Source organism: Triticum urartu, chromosome 6A, assembly GCF_056163025.1.
Source record: "Triticum urartu cultivar PI428250 chromosome 6A, HENAU_Tu73, whole genome shotgun sequence".
Lineage (NCBI taxonomy): Eukaryota > Viridiplantae > Streptophyta > Magnoliopsida > Poales > Poaceae > Triticum > Triticum urartu.
The window spans coordinates 360,200,967-360,220,978 of NC_141878.1; the positions used below are offsets into that span (position 1 = coordinate 360,200,967).

The window sequence follows — 20,012 nt, forward strand, 5'->3', positions numbered from 1 at the left end:
AGTTGCGAGACTGCCCCTAAGCAATTGACTACTTTACTAGACCGACAGCAAGTATTATGTGGGAGAGGCCACTGCTAGCATGTCATCCCTTACTTGGAATTCTATGCACTTATGATTGGAACTATTAGCAAGCATCCGCAACTACTAATGTTCATTAAGGTAAAACCCAACCCTAGCATTAAGATATATTGGTCCCCCTTCAACCCCGTATGCATCAATTTCTATGCTAGGTTGAAACTTCTGTCACTCTTGCCCTCCAATACATAGTCCTATCAACGTACAACTAACCCTATGGTGTGATCCACGCGCGCGCTCATATGATGGGCACCAAAAAACAACAACATAACCACAAACAAATTAAATCAATCATAGCAATACCACCGATAGGACAACGAAAATCTACTCAGACATCATAGGATGGCAACACATCATTGGATAATAATATGAAGTATAAAGCACCATGTTCAAGTAGAGGGTACATCGGGTTGCGGGAGAGTGGACCACTGTAGATAGAGGGGGGAAGGTGATGGAGATGTTAGTGAAGATGGCGGAGGTGTTGGTGAAGATCGCGGTGATGATGATGATGGCTACGGCGGCGTTCCGGCGCCACCGGAGGAGATGAGGAGAGGGGCCCCCTTCTTCCTCTTCTTCCTTGACCTCCTCCCTAGATGGGAGGAGGGTTTCCCCTCTGGTCCTTGGCCTCCATGGCATGGGAGGGGCGAGAGCCCCTCCGAGATTGGATCTATCTCTCTGTTTCTCTCTGGTTCTTCGTTCTATTCTGGCTTTGTTTCACCGTTTCATATATATATGGAGATCCGTAACTCCGATTGGCCTGAAACCTTCGCCGTGATTTTTTTTCCGAATATTAGCTTTCTTGCGGCAAAAGAAGAGCGTCAACCGCCTTACGGTGGGCTCACGAGGGTAGGGGGCGCGCCCTAGGGGGGAGGCGCCCCCCTGCCTCGTGACCACCTCGAGCACTGGTTTGCGTTGATTTTCCTTCCGAATTTTTCATATTTTCCAAAAATAAGCTCCGTCCGTTTTTGTCCCGTTGGACTCCGTTTGATATGGACATTCTGCGAAACCAAAAACATGCAACAGACAGGAACTGGAACTGGGCACTGGATCAATATGTTAGTCCCAAAAATAATATAAAAAGTTGCCAAAAAGTATATGAAAATTGAATAATATTGGCATGGAACAATAAAAAATTATAGATACGACGGAGACGTATCATCCGGCGAGCGGGAGACGATGGAGCAGCGGACGGCGGGGCTGGCTGGCGGAGGTGCGGGCTTCCGGGCGGCGGGGACGGCACGGTTGTTGGCAGAGCGACGAAGCAGCGCGCGTTGGCCGGAGGGCGGCGCAAGGCAGGAGCAGTGCGGCGTGGCTCATCGGAGTCCGGCGAGCTCCGGCGAGCGGGAGCGGGTGGTGGCGCGAACGGGCCCCGATGGGCTCGGGCGGGCTCCGCGCGGGCGTGGGCGGGCCGTGGCGGCGGGGAGGAGAGAGGGGGCGGGCGAGGTGGCGCGCTACGGTTGGTGGAGAGCGGCGGCGGGGTGACATGGCGTCCTCGGATTGGTCCGGGCGACGTGGATGCTGGACATGTCCGGCGCGGGAGGAAGAAACGTCCGGCGAAGCGAGGGGAGTGGTGCTAGGGTTTGTACTGCGCGAAAAAGTCGGAGGGAAACACATATTTATAGCTAGGAGGAGGCAGGAGTATCCAAATGGAGTGCGGTTTTCACCCACGCGATCGTGATCGAATGGCCGAGAGGATGGAGGGGGTTTGGATGGGTTTGTGGGCTGACTTGGAGGGGTGTTGGACTGCAACACACATGAGGCCTATACGGTTTTCCCCGGTTAACCGTTGAAGTATCAAACGGACTCCAAATGGCATGAAACTTGACATGCGGTCTACCGGTGGTGTACCAAGACCGCTTGGCAAATCTTTGTCCATTCCGAGAAAGTTTAACACACGCACACGAAAAGAGACAAAAGGGGACACCGGGGGACGTATGAGTGCCGGATTGAGAAACAGACAAAGGGGGAAATGCTCGGATGCATAAGACAAACACGTATGCAAATGCGATGCACATGATGACATGATATGAATGCATGACAAGAACAAAATGCAAAACGAAGACAAAATCCAACCACGAAGGGAAACTCATATCGCATCTCCGGAAAAGGCAAGAGTCGGAGTACGAATATGAAAAGTTGTATCCGGGGCATTACACACATCCCCTCCGCCGCCGTTGCCCTCCGCCCCCGTCGCCCCCGTCGCCTCCCCGCCGCCGCCGCCCGTCCGCCGCTGAATCGAGTGGTAGCCGGCGCGGGATTCAGCCCCTCCAGCGGTCCGACTGCCGCGATAGGCCTCCGCCGGGTCTTTTAGGCTGCCGCCGACCTCCTCCCGTCGGCCGTGACCCTGTCCACGGCCGTTGCGCCGTCCGCACAACCATCTCCCCGCCGCCCGGTTGCCGAACTAGTCTTCGCCGCCCGCCGAGCTCCTCTTGGCCGTCCTCCAACCTCATTTCTTATCACCGCCGCCGTCCGGAGCCGACCGCAGCCGTCAGCAGCAGCCAATCCAACCGGCGGCCATCTTCTTTCACCGCGCGCACAAGGTGTTCGACGAAATTCCCCACCGTTGCTGGACAGCGGCTGAACAACAGCCGGGCGGCTGCTGGCCGGTTTTGAACCATGAATTTGGACCATCTATTGGAGTTACTTTTTTGGACCATGAATTTGGACCATATGTTAGAGTTGACTTTTTTTAAAGCTCCAAAACATACTTTCTGACTGTCCAAAATTACATCTCCAGTTTTGAACAGCCATAATTTGAACCCATCTATTGAAGATGCTGCGCACTCGGCCGCCAATCGGAAATGGCGCAGAGAGAAAGCCCGCGGTTTCTTTTCGCGGCCACACCCTGCTGTTACATTTTGGCGGGGAAAATCTGTCGAACTCGAACCCTAACCAGGCGGCGCCATGAACAAGTTCCTCGTCGCGGCGCCGCCTTCCGCCGACGAGGGCCCCGAAGCGCCACGACCACCGCCTCGGAGGTGCTCCGCCTCGGACCCTCCCCCCCCCCCCCCCCCCCCCCCCCCCCCCCTCCTGTTCTCCTTGGTGTTCTGACCTCCCTTCTGGTCCGTAGGTGGCACCGGTGGAGCCGTATCGCCGTGGAGCTGGACGGCCACATCGACGCCAGGTTTCGACATCGGGAATCCCGCCGTCTCCTCGATTCCCTTGCAGAGGTTGTAGAAATTTCGAGAAGAGTGATGTTTTTGTTTCAGGTTGTCGCGTTTCAGACTGGCATTACGGCGTAGGGGGTCGGAAATAGGAAATCGAATTCTCCAAATTTCATTTCATTCTTAGGAAATCTAGTGGGACGGCAATGTCGGAGTTGGTTAATGGGATGAAAAGCTTAAACTTTGAGCGTTACAGACTTACAGCTGCTGTTTTAAGTTTCAGCACATTTTTTCTTTCATAGTGAGTTGTGGTGGATTAGTTCGGAACATTGAGATGGTTTGGGACTTGGCGCTCTAAGGATGTTGCCAGCTTCTGTTTTCTTTATGTACTGGAATTTCGGAATCTGTGCTGATGATCTCCCAACACTCATAGTAGATGCTTATCATAGTATCCTGGACACTGGGGAAACATTGTTGAGAGACTAGTTCAGATAAATCATCACTAAAACTGTGCAGAATCCTCTTCGTGTTATAGAGTTTATGCTCTTTAAATTGGCAAGTATCCTAGTTGTGTCTTAACTTTGGAAATTTGTACCAGAAAACGGAGAAATTTTTAGTAGTGCCTATGCTTCTTCCAAGTTCTTGTTTTTTAAGCGAAGCAATTTCTACTCTTTTTATATATTAGGCTAATGTTGTGGACTTTCCTTTTTATGCTGAGAAGATTAGGACCTTCGAACACAAGTACTACACGCATGGCGAGGAACGGTGCCCGACACATGTAATGCTGATAAGTACGCTGGTTTGTATTTTGTAGTGCCGAGTCAATGTGTATTATCTGGCTAATCTGTTCACCACTTCTGCTCCTGTTAGGTGAATCGCATGATTAATGCTTCAACATTTGCTGGGTGTTACCATTCAGCTAGGTCAGCATTTATCTTCTATGTTGTCTTGGAGTATCTCATTGCAAAATCTCTAGTGTCACGATCACCTAATACAGTTCAATTTCTCGCTTTGCCCTTGTTAGATAGGCTAACAAACTTGTTTCATTTAATTTGAGCAGGGAGGGGGTTTCGGCAATGGAATTCGATAAAAAGGTACCGTTGAAATGCGTACAAATTTATAGTTTCCCCAGTTTAGCCTCACTACCTGAGGTGTATGGAATTCAGTACATTCTTTTTTTTAGAGGAAAAGGGCTCTCGGCCCCGGCTCCACTTGTATTACATTCAGTAAATTCTGTCTGGAACGACTGTTACTTCCATTTAGGTTCCACTAATACTTCCATATTTCCACTCCACTCTGCCCTCCGTCCAGTATGTGGCAAGAATGTTCTTTGCTGTTCTACTTTGTACCAGTTGTTTATCATGAAATTAATTGTAGATCTATATCTCTTTCCTATTACTCTATGTTTGACTAGAAATATTGTTTTAGTTCTGTATTTTGCACAAAGCATATGCGTAGGATGAAAATTTGGAGTTATGTATTTTACGTTTTGTACTTATAATAGTAGATTATCACACTGTAACTACCTGGTACCAGAGGGTCCGTTCAATAAGCAAAATGAAATGACCATTTGAGCGGGATTAAAAAGTATAACCAACTCATATTGATTACTTTTTTGAAGCAGACTGTGATACATGAATGTTTAAGCACCTTCCTTATGTTCTTAATTGTGCAGGGAATATACCTCGCATCAGTGACAAACTCAGGATGTTTAACAGTGCATGACTTTGAGACCTTATACTGCTCCTTGTATGGCCCATCATGTAGTAAGTTAAACTTAACCGACTCAGTTTGCTAGAAAAATGCTGAAAGTAGATGCCTTGCAAATAATATTCTCTGTATTATGATCCTAGTAGATTCGCCTGTGTGTTGGTAGGATCATATAGTAATTATAGGATGGCACCTTAAAGACCGTTACTGTGTAGATCATAAGATCAGGGCCATTAGTTTATCATTGTGACCCTGCAGGGTCAGGATTGGAATGGTCCAACAGGAACATAGAATCGTACATTGTACTTGTTTCTGTCTTGGCAACTTTGCTTTAATGTACATTAGGCATTTGTTAGTTCTTACTATGAAATAAGCTTCAGGAACTCCCCTAAGAATGATGTATCATTTTAAGACCCTGGTATTCTCGTTTGAATCATCCTCTTTGAGAAAATAGACCTTGTTTGCCACGTCCAGATTAAGGATTTCCATGACATGGATGTACCCTGTACCTTCTGTTGCTGGATATGTTGATATAAATTGGCCTTGTTAAACCATTCTAAATATCCAGATAGCTAACCAAAAAGTTAAAATGATAGTGTACTGTTATTTATGAAACAGAACATCCTCTTAGAATATTCAAGGAAAAGTCACACTCAAGATGATTTATTCCTAGTTTACTGTCTCAGGTCTCGTCATAATTTTGCTGTTATTACTTTTTCATTGGTAGGTTTACCAGATGACTCATCAAACTATGTGCTCCATATATCAAACTCAATGCCTCTATGTGCTGTCCGATGGAATCCAGGAAATCAAGACGAGGTTTGTATCAGCATTAATTTTCATGTGGGATTTCCTTTTTTCATTTTATCTGAGTTCAGAAAGTACTTTGGCACTAAATATCAATGAGGAATAATAAGTGTAACTGGCAGTTAGGGACGACAATTATGTTTATTTTATAAATTAAATATAGCGCTTATGACTTAAGTGGTTTCTATCTATTTTATTTATTGAGCTCTGAGCATGCCTGATGCAGATTGTTTGCTCATCTAGCCAAACTGACAAAGTTTTACTGTTTGACATTGGGTACATCTCATCTGCTCCGACTGAAGTAAGTACCTCTTTTGCATTGTTCCTTGACAAATGCTTTACTTGTTACTCAATCATACTGTAAATATATTTTCTTCATGTTGTCTTACATCAGAATTTCAAAGATCATGTATTCTTTTCTTTCTCCTTCAATTCCAAAATAATCATGCCAGTAAAATATATTTGCTGTTACTGTTGGCGTTTTGTTTCTGCCAAACACCACATATGGCCATGGAATTTTGAGCAAACCCATGTGTTGATTGGCATATTACCTGGGGGTTTTCCCCAGTTTTATGGTACAGTACAAATATCCAATCCGCTAATGGGTACGCCCATTTTAAAAAGCTGCACTCATCCTTGGTCATCATATAACAAGGTAGACAGGGTTCCATCAGCATCACTAAAAACAAAATTACACAATGCTAAAGAAAAGGTTTCTGGATAATATTTCAAGATAATATACTTCCAGATGCTGTACATCTTAGTCCATTAGAAGGAAATTTGTTGTAGTAGCTCATTGTATTACACAACGCCCCTCACGACTGTTCTGATTTTTAAATTATTGTATTTTAGGTTTTACAGAAAGGGAAGACCAAATTTCATGGTCTCTGCTCGGAATCCCGGAAGGGTTTGACTGATGTAGCTTTTACTCCAGACGATAAGTCACGGTATGTGACAATTTTGTGTTTATTCACTGTCATGTCACTTGTGATAAGGCCTGTTAGAGTTATAATATAAGTCATGTACCCCTTTGTATTTATCCCGTTGTATAAGGGGTTTCCTGCATATGTTCCACACCTGTACATGTATATATATATCGGCCTATGGCCTCATGGGAATACAAGTTGCATATTCCTAACATGGTATTAGAGCTTTAGGTTTTTTTTTCCGCATGCGCAACTCGTGCTCAGATCCTGTTCATCCGCCGCCGCCGCCGTCCTCTCCCCGCCGACCACCAAGCCCAATCCCAAGCCCTCCCGCTCCTCCAAGCGCTCCCGCCCCTCGGACTCGGCGCCCGCCAAGCGCGCCCGCTCGCGGCCCCCGGATCCGGACCCCGCCGCCGCGGATCCGCCGCGGGATCCTCCTCCCCCCGCCGGCGCTGGCGCCCACGCGGATGTGCCGGCTGACGCCTCGTTCTCTGCCATCGCAAACGTGGACGACTTCGTGCTTCGGTCCGGCGTGCGCGTGGGGCTGAAGCGCGAGTTCGCCTTCGCCATCGCCTCCCAGGCCGCCCTCGCCCCCTCCCTCGGCCGCACCCGCTCCTCCCGTTCTGTGCTGGCGCTGTTTTCCTCCAGGCTGGTGTCGCTCGGCTGAAGCTTTGCTTCGTTCTACTGCAAAAAAAAATGTCTGCTGCATCGGGCTATGTTGCTGTCCCTCGCTGTCCGGTGATCTTTGATGGTACTAACTACACCGAGTTTACTGGCTTCATGCGCATTCACATGCGTGGCATCCGTCTTTGGGGTGTTCTTTCTGGCGAGGTCTGCTGTCCGCCACGTCCAGTTCCTCCGGTGGCCCCTACTCTGCCAACTCCATCGGTTCTTCCTACGGATGCTAATCAGGCCGCCAAGGATGCGGCCAAGGTTGCTGATGAGGCTGCTGATCGTGCTTATGATGAGAGGGTTTTGGCTTATGAGGAGGCTCTTCAGACGTATCATGCTGCTCTGTCTGTTTATACCCAGTGGCTTGATGATGATGCTCGTGCTGCAGCTGTTCTCACTGCTAGTGTTCCGCCTCAGTTTGCTTCTGAATTTCTGGGTCTTTCTACTGTCTTTGAGATGTGGACCCGTCTTCGTGAGCGCTATCAGCCCTCTGGTGATGCCTTATACCTCTCTGTGATCCGTCAGGAGCATGCTCTTCAGCAGGGTGACTCTACTGTTGATGACTTCTATGCACAGAGTTCTGCTATCTGGCGCCAGCTTGATTCTCTCCGTAGTGCTGGGTGTCGTACCTGCCCCTGTTGCCAGGCTGTCCAGGCCAATTTGGAGTTTCATCGCGTCTATGAGTTCTTGTCTCGTCTCCGTAAGGAGTTTGAGCCCCGGCGTGCTCAGTTGTTTGCTCGTGGCCGTATTTCTCTCATGGAGGCGCTTTCTGAGATTCGTGCTGAGGAGACTCGCTTACGTGGTGCTGGTTTGCTGGAGGTTCCCTCTGTCCTCGCTACTCGTGCTCCTACGCCACTTACTCCACCGACCCCTTCTCGCTCGAGTGCTCCGCCGCTCTTGCCCACTCCTTCTGGAGGCTCAGGTCGCCCTCGTCCACATTGCGCCTATTGCAACAATGATGGTCATCTTGAGTCCCAGTGCTACACGAAGAAGAAACACCTGCGCAAGGCTCGATCATCATCTTCAGGGACTTCGTCATCTACCTCGACAGCTTCAGCCATTGCTTTGACTGAGCAGGATATTCTGAGACTTAAGCGTCTGCTCGCGGCTTCAGGTTCTTCCTCGACGGGTATTGCCGGTTCTGTGACTGATGCTTCCCGCACTGAGCGATCACCCTCTACACAGTCAGGTACATCCCCATGGGTTCTGGACTCTGGAGCTTCTTTTCATATGTCTTCTCATTCTTCCACTTTGTCCTCTCTTCGATCACTGGATTCTCCTATTCATGTCTTCACTGCTGATGGTACCCCACTTTCTGTTGCTAGTAGAGGCAATCTTACTACTCCTTATTCTGTTCCTGATGTTGCTCATGTTCCTCGACTTACCATGAATTTATTTTTTGCTGGTCAACTTACGGATTCTGGTTGTCGCGTCATCCTTGACGTTGACTCTTGTTCTGTCCAGGACCGTCACACGCACACTCTGGTTGGGGCTGGCCCTCGCCGCCGTGATTCTCAGGGTCTTTGGGAGTTGGACTGGCTTCATGTTCCTTCTGCTGCCACCACCATCGCCAGTTCTTCCGCTTCTGTCGCCTCCGTCACTGGTTCCTTCCAGCAGTGGCATCATCGACTTGGTCATCTGTGTGGTTCTCGGTTGTCTTCTTTAGTTCGTCGAGGCCTTCTGGGGTCTGTCTCAGGAGATGTCTCTTTAGAGTGTCAGGGTTGTCGTCTTGGCAAGCAGATTCAGTTACCATATTCACATAGTGAGTCAGTGTCTAAGCGTCCTTTCGATTTAGTCCATTCTGATGTATGGGGTCCGGCCCCTTTCGCTTCAAAAGGTGGTCATAAATACTATATTATTTTCATAGATGATTTCTCTCGTTACACATGGCTTTATTTCATGACTTCTCGTTCTGAGGTGTTGTCTATTTATAAGCGTTTTGCTGCCATGGTTCATACTCAGTTCTCTTCACCCATTCGTGTTTTTCGTGCTGACTCCGCTGGCGAGTATATCTCTAAGATGTTGCGTGGTGTTCTTGCTGAGCACGGGACTCTCTCTCAATTCTCTTGTCCTGGTGCTCATGCTCAGAATGGTGTGGCTGAGCGAAAGCATCGACATCTTCTTGAGACGGCTCGTGCATTGATGATTGCTGCCTCTTTCCCGCCTCATTTTTGGGCTGAGGCCGTCTCCACATCCACCTATCTTATCAATATACAGCCTTCCGCTGCTCTACAGGGTGGTGTTCCTTTCGAGCGACTTTTTGATCGTTCTCCCGATTATTCGATGCTTCGCTCGTTTGGTTGTGTTTGCTATGTTCTTGCCCCTCGCGAACGCACCAAACTGACCGCTCAGTCTGTTGAGTGTGTCTTCTTAGGCTACAGTGATGAGCATAAGGGCTATCGTTGTTGGGATCCTATTGGTCGTCGGATGCGTATCTCTCGAGATGTGACTTTTGAAGAGTCTCGTCCCTTCTACCCACGCCCATCTTCCTCGACTTTTTCAGTACAGGATATCTCTTTCCTCACTTTTCCTGACTCACCTATCACCCCCGCCGAGACTGTACCTCTCCGTTCCACTTCCTCTCCTTCTCCACATCTAGTTGATTTGCAGCCACCATCCTCCCCGGTCTCCTCGCCTAGCATGTCACCGGGTTCTCCACCTTCATCTCCGGTGACTTCCTCCCCGGTCTCCTCTCCCAGCCTGTCACCGGATTCTACACCTTCATCTCCGGTGACTTCTTCGTCGCCACCCCCTGATTCTACCTTGCCGATTCCTCCTTCTATTATTCCATCTTTTCCTCAGCATTACACTCGTCGTCCACGACCAGTCGATGCCTCTGTGGATGGGTCGTCATCTTCCTCTCAGCCTACTTATGGCTTGCGTTCTCGTCCTCGTCCGCCTGTTGATCGCTTTGGATTTTCCACCGCTGGTGCTGCTGTTCTTGAGCCGACTTCTTACCGTCAGGCTGTTGTTCATCCTGAATGGCAGTTTGCGATGGCAGAGGAGATTGCTGCTCTTGAACGCACTGGTACCTGGGATCTTGTTTCTCTTCCTCCTGGAGTCCGTCCGATCACTTGTAAGTGGGTCTACAAGGTTAAGACTCGCTCCGATGGTTCTCTTGAGCGTCACAAAGCTCGTCTTGTGGCTCGTGGTTTTCAGCAGGAGCATGGTCGTGATTATGACGAGACTTTTGCTCCTGTGGCTCATATGACCACTGTTCGTACACTTCTTGCCGTTGCCTCTGCACGCCACTGGTCTATATCTCAGCTTGATGTTAAGAATGCCTTTCTTAATGGTGAGCTGCGTGAGGAGGTGTACATGCAGCCACCACCTGGGTATTCTGTTCCTGATGGCATGGTATGTCGTCTTCGTCGCTCTCTCTATGGCCTTAAGCAAGCCCCCCGCGCCTGGTTTGAGCGTTTTGCCTCTGTGATCACTGCTGCTGGTTTTTTCGCAAGTGCTCATGATCCAGCATTGTTTATTCACCTTTCTCCTCGTGGTCGGACTCTTCTTCTTCTTTATGTTGATGACATGATCATCACGGGGGATGACCCCGAGTATATTGCCTTTGTAAAGGCCCGTCTTAGTGAGCAGTTTCTTATGTCTGATCTTGGACCTCTTCGCTACTTTCTTGGGATTGAAGTCTCTTCTACCTCTGATGGCTTTTTTATATCCCAGGAAAAGTATATCCAGGATCTTCTTGCTCGTGCTGCTCTTACTGACGAGCGCGTTGTTGAGACTCCTATGGAGCTCAATGTTCACCTCCGTGCTACTGATGGTGATCCTCTCCTTGACCCGACGCGTTATCGTCATCTTGTTGGCAGTCTTGTCTATCTAGCTGTCACTCGTCCGGACATCTCTTATCCGGTTCATATTCTGAGTCAGTTTGTCTCTGCCCCCACCTCGGTTCACTATAGTCATCTCCTTCGTGTTCTTCGATATCTTCGAGGCACGCTCTCTCACCGTCTATTCTTTCCTCGCTCCAGTTCTTTACAGCTCCAGGCCTATTCGGATGCTACGTGGGCTAGTGATCCTTCCGATCGCCGTTCACTTTCTGCTTACTGTGTTTTTCTTGGTGGTTCTCTCATTGCCTGGAAGACGAAGAAACAGCTTGCAGTTTCCCGTTCGAGTGCCGAGGCTGAGTTGCGAGCAATGGCTCTTTTGACGGCAGAGGTGACTTGGTTACGGTGGTTACTTCAGGATTTTGGTGTTTCTGTCACTACACCGACTCTGCTTTTATCTGACAGTACAGGTGCTATCAGCATTGCACGCGATCCTGTGAAGCATGAGCTCACCAAGCATATTGGTGTTGATGCTTTCTATGTGCGCGCTGCTGTGCAGGATCAGGTTATTGCTCTTCAGTATGTGCCTTCCGAGTTACAGTTGGCGGATTTCCTGACGAAGGCTCAGACTAGAGCACAACATGGCTTTTATCTCCAAACTCAGTGTTGTTCATCCACCATGAGTTTGAGGGGGGGTGTTAGAGTTATAATATAAGTCATGTACCCCTTTGTATTTATCCCGTTGTATAAGGGGTTTCCTGCATATGTTCCACACCTGTACATGTATATATATATCGGCCTATGGCCTCATGGGAATACAAGTTGCATATTCCTAACAAGGCCAATCATAAATTATTTCTATTTAGCAACTATTGTGATGCTTTGTATAAATAATTGACTGCATATCATGTTTCTTGTTCTTTTCATAGAAAGGGGAAAATATGGTTTGACCCTTGCTTGAAGAAAAACGAAAGAAATATTAGCAGTTGTGAAGCTAAATAAATGAAGTTGTGATAATAAATGAAAAACTAAAGTAATAGTTTCTAATGGTATATTTTTTGTAATATATAACTCGTATTATGTTGGTCAAATTGCTGATCTAGGGATATGCGTGGGCCTAATAAACCAGAAAAAGGTAGTATTTGGGAGGCATAAGCTATGTATATATGCACCAAATACCAATATTCTTAATGAGATTTCTCTAGCTGGAAATTATGCATAAAATTTCCACTTACTGGCTCACCATTGTAGGCTATTTGCTTCTGGACTTGATGGTGCAGTCTACATGTGGGACAGGCGGCTAAGTAAGACACACTGTGTTGAGCTTACAGCACTCCCAGAATCTCAGTTTACCAGTGTCAAGCTAAATATGGATAATCGGGTATGCTAATTGTCATGTTAAATATTTGTTGTTCTATAGTATGTACCTTTCCTAATTCTCATGTTAAGTACTGATGTTTTATAAAAACAGTTGTTTAGCTTTGTTAATGCTGTCCTCTTATACACTAACCTATGTTTCAGATTCTGTCTTGCTTTGTAAATACCACCTAATATGATGTAATGTGATGTCTGCTGATATGTTGTATATCTACTGTATAATCGATCAAATACGCTTTGTCCAAACTTAGTGGTAAACACGAGGCTAATCTTGCTATTTTTGTTTTTATGCATTTTGCATTTTCTGTTACCCTGAACAGTTTACAGTTCATCCATTCATATATGGGGACTTATAATTTTTTTTTCAGACAGTGTTTGGTGCAACTAGAAATGGGACCATTCATGTTTGGGATACACGTGGAGGGAGGGCATCAGCTGCTTTTCAAAGCCATAATGAGGTACATTCAGTTGATAAACATTCTGCTAGTTCTGCTTCTTTTCATGTGATTTAAGGTCATCCAACTTGATATTCTGCATGATGATTTCAGTGTTCTGTGAATCAGAAAAGAGAACTTCTGTTTGTGAACTTTATGTATTCAGTAGTGCTGTACCAATTCAGCATGCACATACAAGTTTCTACATATCTATAGTCAGCTAGTTAGTTCTATTTGATTGTAAATACACCCTTTTTACTATGATATTTTTAAATGATACCCCCAAAGTTGCTTTTATTTATTCCATTTTTATATACTTAAACTGATTATAATTTATAATTGGTTTCTAGGTGCCAAGCAAACTAAATGTGAACAAATTCTCAGAGGAAACTGCCCCTGTCATCCACCAACCTCCAATGATAAATCACAACTGTGGGACTCAATCTGAAAACCTACTAAAACTCACAATATGCTAAAGAACCCTAAATTACAGAAACAACTCTTGTTAAGATATCATGTTAAATGTGATCTGCGGAAGATTAGAAATAGGTAGTGGTTTAGTGCACTAGACTATGAAGTGCAATTGCAAGGATAATCTATCTAATTTCCAATTTATTTTGTATTTCATGCCATGGCTATGACAGTGCTAGTACCATTTTATAAAAGAGAAAGTAGTAGAGAAAGAACAGCCCTTCATTTTGAACCTTTTTACGCAGCAATGTCATAGCTGTATTCGCAACATGATGACTATTGTTCCTTGCCTTGGTTCTGGGCTGACAAAATTTTCATCCAGGTTCAACCTTTGTCATCAGTGAAGATATCAAGGTTGTTGGGAAAAATTGCATCGCTGAAGGTATTTGAAAGATAAATACTTACTGCAACGGAATTTATGCTAAAGAAACCTCATGTATCCGTTTCCATTCTTGTGACCCATATTGAAGCCTCACATACACATAGTATTACTGACATGATTCTATATCAGAGCCATCTGTATGAACTACCGACTAGTTTGATTGTGAAACAGAAAAGAAACCCTAAACCCTAATATCAGGAAAAGAAAAGAAAACCACAATTATTGTTATACAGCATCTAATCTAACATACAATAATGCATCTCAATTGGAAGGTGCACAATTCTTTTGGATGTTTCAAAACATGTTTAATAAATTTTTAGTTCATCCATATGATGCACCGAAATTCTGTTTTCAGACATATTACAAAATGGTATAGTTCATCTATCCGATCCATCCCGATTATAATGGTTTGGAACTGTTTTTCTCTTTGAAGCTAGATATTTTTCCCTCTTAAGCTTACCAAAAAAGGGTTTCCCCCTGCTTTATATTATAAAGCAATCATCACCACATACATCTGAGCGAGCCGAACACACACTGCCACCACGACACGCAACAAACACACCCAAGGCTAGATACAAAGGTGCCGAGCACCATCACACCACTCGGGCACAACCAAGCCAACAAATATGAGCTACGAAGAACCACTTGGAGCCACCGAGGGGGTGAGACGGACCATGACGAAGCAAGGACTCCAAGACGGTGCCTCCCAAAAGGGTACGACCACGGATAGCCACCACCGTCCGATTCGCAGATCAAGTTTTCACCCGGAGCAAATGTAACGCAAATCTTCTGCGTTTTCTCGAAAAAGTTTTCACCCGGAGCGACGCAGGGGGTGGGAGCACCGCGACGGAGCCTTCAAGAAGAATACGACGCCCACGGATGCCGCCACCGACGGCCAGAAAAGGACTGGGCAAGTGATGAACCCTGGTGCTCGCACCCTGCCGACACACCCCTGCTCCGCCAACCACTCGCAGCCACGTCCCCCGCGAAACCATGGCTGCCCGCCCACACCTGAGACGCAGGTTCCGCCCCCGAATGCCACGCCTCCCGCCGCCAGGGCCGCCGCCCAACATCCAGACACCCCCAAGACCATCCAAAGAGATCAACTTTGCACCAAAGGAGCACCACCGACCGACGAACCGCAGCATACATCCTGCCTTGAACATCGCTGGAGCTGCGACAGCCAGCACGCGGCCGGGAAAGGGGGAGGTGGGGGAGCGGACGCATCCGGACCGGCACACCCCTGTGCCAGTGACGGGGGCCCGAGCACGTCGGCGCCACTCATCCCTCCCGCCAGCCTCCCCACCGGACGCACCCCTGTGCCGCCCCACCTCAGCAGCCGACGCAGCACTGCGCAAGGCCACCAACGCAGACCCGACCACCGGCAAGGAGGGCCCCAAGTACAGCTGCCGAATGCCAAGAATACTCATCGGGGAGCCCATCTGCCCTGCCGCCGTCGTCCAGCCGGCGGGACGACTGGATCCCGACCAGCACGCCCACCTGCCACCGCCGCTGCGCCTCCACCGCCACCAGCCGAGGCCACGGTAGGGGCGGACGCCAGCAGCCCGCGCCATCCGCGTCCCTCGCCGGCTGGATCCAGATTTGGCCGAACGCCGCCGCCGGAGCCCGCCGCGCACCACCTCCGCCGCAGCCCCTTCACGCTGCCGCCCACAACTCGCGTCGCCGCCGCCAGCCGCTACCGCCGCGCCGCCCCGCCCCGAGCGAACGCCGCGTCGCTGCCCGACCCGGAGGCTCGTGCCTGCCGGACTGAGAGGGGAAAGGAGAGGGCCCTGCCGCCGCCAGCACTGGCCGGGCTTTGCCCGCCAGTACATCGAGGCGGCGGCGGCGAGGGGAGGGAGGCTCGAGGAAGGGGGGGCTGGGGGCGGCGCTAGGGTGCCCCCCCCCCCCCCCCCCCCGACGCTCGCGGGAGCGCCGCGGGAGGGAGGGAGAGACAGATTTACAAATGGTACCCCTCTGAAGCTTTGAGACAAAGGAATAACAATAGTTAATTTGGAGTATTGTTAGATAACTTATAATGCTAACAATATTAAGGCTATAAAACATATTTCTCAGTTTAACATTATTTTCACCGTGCTAAATATTTTCAGGAACAATCAAACATTGTTTCAGGTGAAATTCTGTCGATAGACTTTAACCCTAGTTGCTCATATCAGTTAGCCTTCCATCTTGATGATGGGTGGTAAGTATCTCAGACCTTTCACTTATTGTCATTATATGGTCACATACAAATCAATGGTTACTTTGTTCTTATTAGAGCTTTTTACTCTTCATTCTTTCATTTCTAGTATAAATTTAGTGATGTGTGCTTACTAGTGATTTCTCATCCATCTGCATCCCATGTTAGGTCTGGAGTCCTGAATGTCAACACTTTCAGTGTTAGTCATCTGCACTGCCCTCCTCCTGCTTGGTTGTAAGTGTTGATCTATGCATTGTTTCAAACTTGGACTCCATACGAATATGTCTTAGTAAGCTTTACAAATGTGACCAAAATTTTTCTCCCAAGGAAATATGACCAAATTGTTTTATGGTTCTCTGCTGTTTGTTATATTAGGGAGGGTGTGGACTCTGTGTTGCATAAGCGGAAAGCCACCTGGCTGTCGACATCTTCAGTAAGAAAATTATAGGGCATACTCAAATCTTAATACATGCAACACTTTTCTTATAATTGGACCCCGTAAGACATCGAATCGAAGAAAATAAAATTTCATGAATGCTAACAGATGTAGTCCTGCTTACCATGCTAGCCATAATGTTTGTTATTTCCATTTCTTGACATAAAACATAGTGAAACGCATCAAGGCATATGATGCATGTCATATGTTTACATTGTGCAGATTTATGCAGTCGGATCTTCCTCCAATAATGGAATATATGCACTGGATTTTCATCCAGATACAAGCTCTGCATGCCATGTGGACTACAAGTATGCTGGTCTTTCATTTCCAGTTTGTTTTGGTTTTGATGGAGTCAACTTACTTGGCAATCTAATCTTCTACCACCTCCATTCCTAAATATAAGACGTTTTGGCAGTTTAAATTGAACCACCGGGACGTCTTATGTTTAGAAACGGAGGGTGTAGTTATTTGCTGGGACGTATGTGGAGAAGTTCCACAATTTCAGCAATTCGTCACTTTTTTCTTGGATCCATTGAACAAAAATAAAAAAGAAGTTCCCTTGGAAATAACTTTGGATTCAGCTCATTTTATGCACAATGTTCATTCTTGTTTCCTCACCTGGCTTTCCATGTTTCAGTGAGGAAACAAAAGGCTCTGAGGAAAATCAACCTGCAGAAAACAAGTTTATTCCCTTATCCGAAAGGGTGCTTTCCTGTGCAGCCCATCCACTCAGTCATGACATAATTTGTGGTACCGAGGTTAGTTTGCTTACATTCTGGTTAAGACTGCTATATCTATATTCTGATTCCGCACGTGAAAGGCCATACTGGATCTATGTATATGCGGAATGGCGTTAGAATTGGAATTTTGTCAGATTTACAAACAAAATTGGAGTCAGGTGGCAAAAATATAACTAGTCACTATTGTCTTCAGTTCTCGTCGTTGCTCATGGTATCGCAAAAGTATGAGACCGTCAGAGATCCAGAGTAGGGCCTGAGCACATCAGGAGCTTCCTCCAAGCACAAGCAATATCCTTGATCGATTGCGGCATTATCTCATGGACGCCCTGCACATAAGAAGGATGTGTGCAGCATGGGACTTTGTTGAATTTGGCTGGCAGGTCGCTTTAGCTGGGGAAGTTGTGTAGTTGGTCACAAGATTCAGCTTGCGGCCAGAAGACCAATGGACATGGTCGTTGCACTTGATCTTTCAAGTGTTGGCCTTCAAGGCATGCTTATGGGGGCGAGGAGGATTGTTCACTTGTAATTACTGTTTCATCTTTAGCCGTCCGATCCGATGGTTTTTAGAAAGTGCTGTCATCTGTATATGCCGTGCTCTGTACATGAACTGTTTGGAATCAGTTTGATTTGTGTTGTGTAGATGAACCCTCTTGATTCGTCGTGATTAAGATGGCGAGTTTTCTACAAGTTGAGTTGAGCCGGCATCATCAGCTACGAGGCCTTCCCAGAGCAAGAGCAGTGTGTCGGTGACGGAAAGTTGCCACGTATGTACTGCCTCAGTCCAGGTCGAGTTAAATGTACAGAACCACCACTATTGTGTCACGACTAGCGAAAAATCATCATATAACGATTCATGACATTTTGCACTGAACTGAAAATCTAACAGTGACAAAAAACACCGAGCAAAGAATTGAGCACGTTTTGATGTGGCAAATAGGTCACGTGAGTAGTGCCTAAGCAGTAACGGCCGGACCAACCAAGCCAGTCAGAAGATGCCCAAAAAGCAAACAGTGACCGCTCCTCACCCCCTCTCGCTCCCCTCTGTGCCGCCGCCGCTCAATCTACAAGTTGTCATCACCTTTCACAATATCTCTGCATCTCATTGTGTTTTGCAGGTCCTCGAACAGCCGCAAAATGGGCTCGGAGCCCTCCAAATGCCCTTTCGACACCCTTTCTACCTTATTGTCTTTGGACAAAGTGAGATCTTTTATCACCCGTTGGCTTAGAGATGGTCTCGAGAAGGTCGCCCAGGAAAGATAGATACCAGCACAGATGATAGCCCATTTTGTAGTCATGGTCATTGCTGGTATAGTTGCATGAAGGAGCTTCTCTTGCACACAACCTTGTAAGCAATGGGACTGTTGCAGCACATTGATGTCATTATGCGAACCAGACATCCCAAGGAAAGTGTATCAAATCCTCCACCACATAGTAGCGATCCTCCTCCAACGCTTGCTTTTTGTCCACCATTCGCTCCCTCCCCTTCGAGGGTGGCACCCAATCTGACCGCAGGGGAAGCGGCATGGCGACAGGGAGGAAGAATGTGCTACGGGCAGCGATGTTGGAAGTGGAGGTTCTGAGTTATTTGGTCATGTCAAAGACCTCTTTATTGACGCAAGCAACGGGAAGATGTGGTGGGCGCTGAAAAACTGTAATGGAAAACATGACGGGAATAGCCCTAGGCAGTTGCACGCTTCCTGATGCCATGGCTGTCTGGTCGAACACTCCATTGGCAGAGAGAGGAGACGGGCCGCGCGAAAAGATAAGAAGGAAAGTGAACTTCCCTTCCACATGAGCGGTTGATGGATTGAGCGCGCTCCAAACTGACACGCCGTTAAGTTCTGATGACCCGGGACCATATGACGACTCTGCTAGAGAGTCATTTTGATCCGAAATCATCATACTAATAGTTATTATAGTGATCGAGTCAAGATAGCGACTTTGATAGAGTTGCTGTGAGGCATGTCCCATTGGAGCAGTATGGAGCCACTAGCCTCGTCGCGTCTATCTTGCAATCGTGTTGTCTATGTCGGCAGTTTCTGCAGCATATTGCTTCAATGGCGTGAAGATGTCTTAGCACCATCCTCCCCCCCCCTCCAAAAAAAAACAAAAGACACGGTTGACTTTGCATGGTCTTTGATACACAACTTTGACTATCAATATATACCAAAGTACATGGATTTAACATGTACTCTCTCTGTAGAAACTAGGTGACACTCCGCGCATTGCTGCGGAAAGGAATGCGAATATACCTTTATAGAATTACATATTGAAATAGATTGATTAGTAACATGGAAAGAATATGAAAAAATATATTTGCTAACTGACTGGCAGATTGCCACTCACGCAAAAGGATTCTCATTTGCGCTAGTCTCTAATACAAAGAAAATAACTCTGAAGCATCCAGATAAAAAGTGGTTCGAATACTTGTAAAATTTGGCCCAATGTTACAATTTGTCTTGATCCCCAACAATGTATGAAAAGTCATCCTCATCATGGTGAAAAAAAATCATTACATACATAGGAGGCGTGTGACGTTGTAGCATCAGATGGTGCAGACTGCGGTGTGAGTAGTGGGATAAGCATGTAACTGCAAAAATAGAAGCAGGCCACACATAAGCATGTCAAGAGTGATATTCATCATCTCACAGTTGAATGTAAGAGCGCTCCGACGGCTCACTTGATAAGCTGATGTGACCATCCCAAAGGTGGACATAACTCTCTATGGAAATCACCTTGGCTAATTTAGTCAGCTTCTTGCTGCCCCGGGCAGCTTCGGAGCAGAGCAACGACACACAAAGGACGCAACAGTTGTTCCTTGCTCGATGATATAGATGGTTGGCCAAGGAATGGCTGCCCAGCCAGCGTCCCAACACTTATAGAAACATCAAGAGGC

At 47.2% G+C, this 20,012-nt stretch overlaps 1 protein-coding gene and 1 pseudogene across 3 annotated transcripts; both read left to right on the plus strand.

Annotated features, from left to right (window-relative positions):
* The first annotated feature begins 2,867 nt into the window (after positions 1-2,867).
* On the plus strand, positions 2,868-18,421 carry LOC125513215 (Transducin/WD40 repeat-like superfamily protein). 3 transcript variants are annotated; one of them, XM_048678250.2, is made up of 18 exons: positions 2,868-3,053; positions 3,146-3,245; positions 3,901-3,957; positions 4,050-4,102; positions 4,240-4,273; positions 4,855-4,945; positions 5,617-5,708; positions 5,923-5,997; positions 6,549-6,643; positions 12,328-12,457; positions 12,822-12,911; positions 13,681-13,740; positions 15,849-15,940; positions 16,106-16,171; positions 16,313-16,370; positions 16,596-16,684; positions 17,014-17,134; positions 18,232-18,421. In XM_048678250.2, exons 1-18 carry the CDS (start codon positions 2,980-2,982, stop codon positions 18,340-18,342), a joined length of 1,488 nt encoding a protein of 495 aa, XP_048534207.2. In that variant the 5' UTR covers positions 2,868-2,979; the 3' UTR covers positions 18,343-18,421. The 3 variants fall into 3 exon arrangements, with proteins under 3 accessions (XP_048534207.2, XP_048534209.1, XP_048534208.1); XM_048678252.2 differs by lacking the exon at positions 18,232-18,421 and adding an exon at positions 17,251-17,803 and having other exon boundaries at positions 2,869-3,053; XM_048678251.2 differs by lacking the exon at positions 18,232-18,421 and adding an exon at positions 17,310-17,803 and having other exon boundaries at positions 2,871-3,053.
* LOC147965245 (uncharacterized) lies at positions 6,652-8,581 on the plus strand (annotated as a pseudogene).
* Positions 18,422-20,012: the final 1,591 nt, after the last annotated feature.